Here is a 7,539-nt window from a genome sequence, read left to right as displayed (position 1 = left end):
AGGGGTGGAGTCTGCCGGGTGGGGGTAGGCAAGGCCGGAAATAGAGCGGAGCGGGAGGGGATAAAGGAGGAGGAGCGGGAGGGAGAGCTCACACTGAGATGTTCTCCCTTCTCTTCGACCTCGAGGATTACGCCACCACCTACCGCGCCACCCGCGACGCCTACCTCAAGGCCGCCAACGAGCTCAAGCTCGCCACTGGCCCCTACAAGGCTGCCCGTGATGCCTACGTAGCTGCCACCGCCACCTACACCAAGTCTCTCTACGAGTAAATGTAATCTTAATAAACTATTCTTTCAAATTATTCGTGTCCCAAACAACTATTCGAAGTCTCATGGATGCGTGGATTGAATTTCGTGTTCCTCAACATGTTCTTCTATTCATTTTCATCTCCTGTCAGTTTGGAGTGCTTGTAGGGTTATATGGTTGACTGGAGGATTGAGACTTCTTGGCGAGTAAGCGCGGAATTGCCCTCTTCGGTCTTCGTGTCCAGTTTGGAATGCTTTGTTTGCCTGTAGAGCACGTCATCGACCATAAGGAGTTGCGAGCTGTGACACCAGAGGGCGACTGAGTCTTGTGGAGGAGCATCACATTCTTGCTGCAGTCCGGCAGATCTATCTCCCACCTGTGAGAGGGCGGAGTGAGTGACGGAGACAATACAGGCGTGCCGTTCCTGGGGTTCGACGCTTGATACCCATGCGCCGCTCCAACCTGCTCGTAGGAAGTTAGGAGGCGGACGACAGGCCAGTCTTGGCACCTCAGCTATGGTCGGCCACATCCGGAAGGAGCTGTCCAGGAAGAGCACAGCAACGTTCTGTGGGTGGTTCAGCCGATACAAGCATGCACATTGCTGCAGTTGACATCTTTGCCGCGGACCAGGAGGTCCTTCACCAGCCCCAAGTCGTTTGCCTGGGTGACGGAACATGAACAGAGAGTCTCAGAGCCGCAGGGCTCGCCTTCAGCTCGACGGCATTCTCGGCAACGACGTAGGAGAAGATGATCATGTCCAGGCTAGTATTGGGACCATCGCCGACGATGGCAGCGTGGAGCTCGGAGTTCTCCGGATGACTGATGGGGGAGGAGAGGAGAGAGAAGGGAGGACAATGGTGGAGGAGGGAGATTGGTGGAGGAGGGAGGAGAGAGGAGGGAGTCATGATGGGCTAGGTCTGTCTCCTCAGAGGATAGAAACCTGAGATCAAACAGGATGTTTGCCCTTGTGAACGTGGTGCAATCTCCCGCTGACTGCCTGACGCTCGATGTCAGACACCCTGTTTCTGGTAGCTACAGCTCTCAGTCAACAGCAGTCACCTCCTACACTCCTCGTAGACGGGGAGCACGTGGCTTGCCACCTGGCAACCGGTCACTGCACACGCTGCTCTAGAGAAGCTCTGACCTTGGACCAACCGATCTCCAGGTCAGCGATGAAGAAGTTGAAGGCTGTTGTCTGGGCAAGGAAGTCGCGTAGGATGAAGCTGTTTTTCATCCTCTCAGTACATCCCCTCTTCCCGGGTCCTGTGTCGTGACTTACAGCCCTATCGCCTGCTCTCCCCGTCAGCGTCACACCATCGCTCCTGCATCCTCCTACTTCACTGCCGGGGCCTCCTCCGATCGCTGCGACGTTGCACCTCTCCTTTCTCCACAAGCCCTGTACCCTTTTCTTCACCTCCCAACGCGGCACGAGGAAACGATCTACCGCTAGAGGCTCCTGGCAGCAAGGATGCAAGAGCACGATGGGGATCTGAGCACTCCTCTGCCTGCCGCAACAAGTCTCATCCCTCACCATGGAGCCCGTAACAGCCGAAGAAGAGCATGGCAGCATGCCTGAATCGTCTCGAAACATACCCTGCGGTGCCTGTTACGGACGTGCAGGTAGAAGGACTAGAACGCTCCTACCTACTCGAGCTCCGTCGTGCTTGTACGCGTCACTCTCGATCCAACCGCCTCCACGCGCTGCATTCCCCCCGCCTGCAACGCCAGGGAACTTGAGTCGCAATGGAGCAGGGCTCGATGGTGGGTGAACTCACTGACAAGGTTCAGTCTCTCCAGCAGCCTTCGGGTCTCGACATGGTCGTCTTGTCCGATCCTCGTCATGAGTTGCGGGATGAAGTCATCACAGAACTTGTGGTGATGTTTCAGTTCCCTGCTCGAACGTGAGTCGAAATCCTCCTCTCCTAAAGCAGGACCTCAAAGTTAGCTTCCTCTCTGGCAGACTCTTTGCTTCTTGTTGAGGAGAGGGCCCTTCACCCTTGCCTGGCTTCAAGCTGACTTGTGTGCTAGCAACCATGTGATCGCCACCGAAGCGAGCGGCCCATCGCTGCAGATGCGTAGTGGATTCTTCAGCTGCCTCTGCCTCATTTTGTGCAGGATCTTTGAGCATGATAGGAGCAGAGACTATGAGGGCTCGGACAGATGTTCTTTCACATCTTCTGCTGATTGCTCCCGCTCGCTCTCATCGACCTCTCGCATCCTCAGTCGACTCCACCATTGGCCCCCATTCTTGTCTTTTTTCCAGCTTTTACACGGGCCGGTATTCAAGGCGGGAAAAAAAAAAACAGCGAAGTGGACTCGGGCCGGGTCAAGTTCAAGTGAGAGGCCTAAAATAAAAGGCCCGGCCTTGAACCCGGTCGGAAACCGGCCGGGCGTCACAGAAGTTCGGCTGAACCGCACCGGCGTGTTGCCACTGTCAGGGGCCCGGCCACACTGAGCCGCCGCTGGCCCCCGGCCGCAGTGGCCTGAGTGGGGCCGCCCGGTGACCGTCCCGTTAGCCTAGTAGTGAGTCCGACCCCGTCACTGCCCGGCCACCGTGACCGGGCCGGGGCGGAGACGGCGGTGGGACCGCCCGCCGCCGCCCGGCCCAGCCGCCCGGCAGTGAACTAACTTCAAGTTCCCGGAACCCGTTTACTCAAAGTTAAATTTAGTTTATCAACTTGACCATCAAAACTCGTGACAGGAGGCCCCGGGCGCTGGATTAGACTTTGTGAAAACATGACAAGTCAGCTGAGATAACCCGATCGATCTGACTTGAAGTCAGCGAGCTGCGCGAACATCCTTGGTCAGCCGCTACTATCAGACAAGAGATTCAGAAGGAGAGCACATCAAAGCGAACCTCGGGAACTGCTGGCACAACCGCGAAATCCTTTCTAGCTTGTCCAAGTAAAAGTCTCTTTCTTCTTGCAGCTGCCTGATCTTCTCCTGCACTCGAATGTCAAGGGCATTTTCCCGCTGTCAAAGAAAGAGAAGCATGTGATGAAATGGAAAGCGGGAAGGAGTTCATGACGTAGAATGTTGTCGTGCACATTGAGACCGAAACACTTACCCGTTTTGCAGCCTGCGACATCAAGCGCGAAGTCAGATCCTGCTGCATCATTGATAGGAGCTTCTCGATCTTCTCCTGCATGAAATGGTCCTCTCTCTGTGAAACATCCTGGTGCGATTTCATTCGCGCGCTCTCTGACGTACGCGGGTCTACTTGATGCTGTAAAAGATCATCGATGTCGGGGTCATCAAAGATCAGTGGGGAGGAAGCCTTGATCTCCATCTCTCCATGTCTGTCCTGAGAGTCCTCGTCACTCTCGCTCTCCACGAGTCCGGAGTATCTCTGCGGTTGCAGCTCTCGGAGTAACCTCCCCGATGACGTGAACAAGATCTCATTGGCGTGCTGTTGGGCGAGCAGGTCAGCGGTACCATCAGAGATGCAACTGTTGTCACTTTTTCTGGCGGCGGACGAAAACTGGAATGTCGGACACCGGTTTCATGCCCTCGTTGTGTGCTGGCCACGAGATTTTTGCCGGAGAGCCAGTCCTCGCCCTGTAGACCTCCCGCAACCGACCGAGATTTGCTCGACGTCTTCTGCCTCTGCCGTATGGGCCTGTGATCTTGTCCATCTGTTGAAACGAAGTCAAGTCATTCTCTTCGGACGTGAGATCGTCCAAACAACAGACCAGGAGAGAATCTTTGAGCTTCCTGCATGAAATCCAGAGGCGCCAGGTCATCGCGTTTTGTTGAATGTTGAAGTGAGGAGGAATACAATCGCTCCGGCATGGCGTCAGTGCTGCCAGAGGTCGAGGCATCGATGCCACCACCGAGCCCGCGCCATCCTTTCTCCCGGTATTCCTTGTACATGGGATGAGCCCTCGTCTCCGCCCTGTGCCCACCTGAAGCAACTCGTCTCGGCTACACCATCAAGGCAGGGGAAGCACCTTTCTCTAGGGCTTCCATGCGACGGCGATACGCGTTGTACTGCAGATGAGCGCCAGGACAATTCTTTTGCACGAGACCATGACAGTACTGCAAGAACCTGCGCAACTAGTGACTAGAGCACCTTCTTGTTTGTGCATCTCTCTCGCACGCAAGGTTCTCAGGGAAGGAGCCGCTTGCAATCTTCTCGACTTGGACTGGCCTCAGCACTCCAGACTCTCTCGTTGCTTTCTCGAGAATCTTCCGGGAGGGTGTCAAGCTAGGTTTGCGAAACGTGACACAACATACACGAAGATTTTTCAGCTTCTCATCCTGCGTCTTGGCTTGAAAATTTAGCTTGTGCAGCGGCACTTTCCCAGGATAGATGGCGTCGAATATCTGACAGTAGGCGATGCCGTCTGCACAATCTTCAACCTGCATGGGATTCAGCCGCTCAAAGCTTGAATTCGCTCTCACACCTTTGAGTAGTCAAGACTCAGAAAGTCGTTGAGCCATCCCAGGAGCTCCCAACGACCAAGCGATCGTTTCATGCTCTCTTCACCACCCTCCTCGCATCAGAAAGCGTTCTTGTTGCCTGCCAATCATCTCACTATCCTTCTGATGCCTCTCCGACCTTCTCTTTCATCACAAAGCTGTCTCCCTCTCTGCAAGGTGCTCCTCCCTAAATCCTATCCCGTCTGCAAACATTTTTTATATGCCCACCCCTAGTTTTCCCTGCTTTACCACCACCGGTACTGGTCCCCGAAGGTCGACTCCCGCCTTGTTTGAGGCCAGAGGCAGCAGGGTCAGCGCGTAGGAGGCAAGCTTTCGAGCAACGTTTGCAAGCCGCTTTCAGCGACGAGCTTGCCAAGCAAACAAGTACGCAATGCTATCGACTTCAAGAACTTGGGAACGGAACAGTGATATCGTATGAAGCTAATGTCAACCTGCAGTGGGTGAAGGAGACAGATGACTTGCTGAGTATCTGGGGGCAATCATGTAGCTCTCAAGCAACGGTTTGGAACATTTACTCGAGCGTCGGAATCCCATGTGGCTTCAATTATCATGATCACAAGTACCAAACAAGTCGCTCGATGCTGTGCTCGTTGCGCCAATCTCCGATCCTTGACTCGAGCTGGCCCGGGTGAGCTTCCAACTCATATCAACATCAGCGGCTTCAAGTTGAGGGATGTCCCCGGACTGTCACAAGTTTCTGAGCTCAGTTGAGTGTCCCAAGGTGGATTCTCAGGACCTTCGACTCCCATGATGTAGTGCTTCTCCTTATCATACTTTTCGCCGAGCGTGTTGCTCACACCATGATGGCAATCAGTCTCCATGGAAGCAGTTGGTCGCCGCATTATCGAACGGAGCGAGAGAAGGAGGGGACGTAAAGCCGTCTGAAGCTGTAGATTTTCCTCTTCGGGACTGTTTCCCTTGAACTTGATCAACTGAAAGCATATAAAAGCTTCAACGTCCCGCTCCCAGCTCACCATGAGATCGAGTTTCGTGATGCAAACCCCAGTAAAAGCAGAGAAAGACATGAACAACCACAAAAACTTGCCATACGAAAATGAAAACACCATCAAGCAACTGCAGCACGATCTACACACGATATCACAGAATGATATATCACGAGACACGAGTCTTACCGTTTCTTTGACATCACTTTCACATCAAACATTCATCCATCCAAGTACAGTTGAAGAGGAAAAATTGAACACAAGAACAAGTAATTTGAAAGAATAGTTTATTAAGATTACATTTACTCGTAGAGAGACTTGGTGTAGGTGGCGGTGGCAGCTACGTAGGCATCACGGGCAGCCTTGTAGGGGCCAGTGGCGAGCTTGAGCTCGTTGGCGGCCTTGAGGTAGGCGTCGCGGGTGGCGCGGTAGGTGGTGGCGTAATCCTCGAGGTCGAAGAGAAGGGAGAACATCTCAGTGTGAGCTCTCCCTCCCGCTCCTCCTCCTTTATTCCCTCCCGCTCCCTCCTGCTCTATTTCCGGCCTTGCCTACCCCCACCCGGCAGACTCCCCCGCTCCTCCTCGTATACCACCGGGTGATACTCACACCCCACCCCCTCCTGCTCCAGCTTTTCCTCCCCGTGCTTCATTATACAGTCGATGCACCCCTCCTTTTAGCAGGGTCTCCACCCGTACGTGTGGTCTTCCAGATCTATTTCGGGTGGGATCGCCTGCCTCAGCTGTCAGATCGTCACCTCCACGCCCAGCAGAGCCCCACCACTAGAGGTGTGTTCGATCTGAAAACCCGCAGGGCCCAGTCAGACGCCGGAGGCATGTCTGGCAGGTTCGCCTCGGCGTCCTCGCTCATAAGAAGCATCTTGTGGCACAGGGTGTCTTGGCGCTAGGCAAGGCCGGAAATAGAGCAGGAGGGAGCGGGAGGGGATAAAGGAGGAGGAGCGGGAGGGAGAGCTCACACTGAGATGTTCTCCCTTCTCTTCGACCTCGAGGATTACGCCACCACCTACCGCGCCACCCGCGACGCCTACCTCAAGGCCGCCAACGAGCTCAAGCTCGCCACTGGCCCCTACAAGGCTGCCCGTGATGCCTACGTAGCTGCCACCGCCACCTACACCAAGTCTCTCTACGAGTAAATGTAATCTTAATAAATTTGAAACTTGGATTGTTGTCGATTTTTGTGTGGAATCCTTGATTAATCTTGCCTGAAGTAGGCTTTTGCAATAACGATTTGATACAAGTTGACTCGCTAGACATGGTGTATTCGTTAATTTAGCATTGTAGATGCTGCACTTGAATTTGTTGTACTAGATTGAATGTCACAGCTTTGGTGTATATGGATGTGTGTCAATGTTAATCGATCGTTGTGCAAATAAGGTTGATCTTCGGGTCTGTTTGCTCGTTTTAGAGTGATCTGTTCACTGGGAGATCCATCCTTCTGAGATGTGATGGTCTTCGTCACCTGATCCAACTACACTTCAGGGAGCGAGAGCATCCTCAGCCATGATACGTGGGGTAGAGACGTAGTGATGTTCTAGAACGCGCCTCCTGTCTCTTTCTCTCATCTCATCACATCACACCACACCACATCACATCCGAGAAGGAGGCTTGTAGAGCGAGCACGTAGAGAGCACATGTCAGTGATGTCGCTAAGACGGCATGATCAACGTCCGACCACACGGTCTCTCACTTTATACCACTGAGACAGCATCATTAGCGTCCGACGACTCGGTCTCTCACTTCCTTTTCTCGTACTTTTACTTTCTGGTCAGATGTTCTCGATCTCTTCACGCTTGAATTCATCTGCCTGGCCCTGCCTCGATACTCTGATCAATATCCCCTCGTCGTACCTCAATAGATGCGAATATTCTTCGCGTTGCATGCTTGTTTCA

General features: G+C 53.6%; 5 protein-coding genes across 5 annotated transcripts; 2 read left to right on the top strand and 3 right to left on the bottom strand.

The window, feature by feature from the left end:
* Window positions 1-98: 98 nt before the first annotated feature.
* Window positions 99-297, top strand: GUITHDRAFT_153703 (hypothetical protein; the record flags this gene model as incomplete). The annotated part of the gene is made up of 1 exon (XM_005828874.1): window positions 99-297. The coding sequence occupies one exon, from the start codon at window positions 99-101 to the stop codon at window positions 267-269; it is 171 nt and encodes a 56-aa protein (XP_005828931.1). The 3' UTR covers window positions 270-297.
* A 118-nt stretch (window positions 298-415) lies between these two features.
* On the bottom strand, window positions 416-2,374 carry GUITHDRAFT_141681 (hypothetical protein; the record flags this gene model as incomplete). The annotated part of the gene is made up of 12 exons (XM_005828873.1): window positions 416-509; window positions 623-708; window positions 755-811; window positions 921-1,065; window positions 1,187-1,243; window positions 1,306-1,346; window positions 1,391-1,536; window positions 1,661-1,751; window positions 1,778-1,849; window positions 1,895-1,962; window positions 2,022-2,137; window positions 2,181-2,374. 12 exons carry the CDS (start codon window positions 2,372-2,374, stop codon window positions 416-418), a joined length of 1,167 nt encoding a protein of 388 aa, XP_005828930.1.
* A 1,928-nt stretch (window positions 2,375-4,302) lies between these two features.
* On the bottom strand, window positions 4,303-4,724 carry GUITHDRAFT_74417 (hypothetical protein; the record flags this gene model as incomplete). Its single annotated transcript, XM_005828872.1, has 3 exons — window positions 4,303-4,434; window positions 4,483-4,608; window positions 4,653-4,724. 3 exons carry the CDS (start codon window positions 4,722-4,724, stop codon window positions 4,303-4,305), a joined length of 330 nt encoding a protein of 109 aa, XP_005828929.1.
* Window positions 4,725-5,917: 1,193 nt separating this feature from the next.
* Window positions 5,918-6,114, bottom strand: GUITHDRAFT_153696 (hypothetical protein). Its single transcript, XM_005828871.1, has one exon. It carries the CDS (start codon window positions 6,104-6,106, stop codon window positions 5,936-5,938), a length of 171 nt encoding a protein of 56 aa, XP_005828928.1. The 5' UTR covers window positions 6,107-6,114; the 3' UTR covers window positions 5,918-5,935.
* Window positions 6,115-6,604: 490 nt separating this feature from the next.
* On the top strand, window positions 6,605-6,810 carry GUITHDRAFT_153695 (hypothetical protein). The gene has a single exon (XM_005828870.1). The coding sequence runs from the start codon at window positions 6,613-6,615 to the stop codon at window positions 6,781-6,783; it is 171 nt and encodes a 56-aa protein (XP_005828927.1). The 5' UTR covers window positions 6,605-6,612; the 3' UTR covers window positions 6,784-6,810.
* Window positions 6,811-7,539: the final 729 nt, after the last annotated feature.

Source organism: Guillardia theta (assembly GCF_000315625.1).
Source record: "Guillardia theta CCMP2712 unplaced genomic scaffold GUITHscaffold_56, whole genome shotgun sequence".
Lineage (NCBI taxonomy): Eukaryota > Cryptophyceae > Pyrenomonadales > Geminigeraceae > Guillardia > Guillardia theta.
Note: the sequence above shows the minus strand (reverse complement) of the source record. Positions and strands in the feature narration are given on the sequence as shown.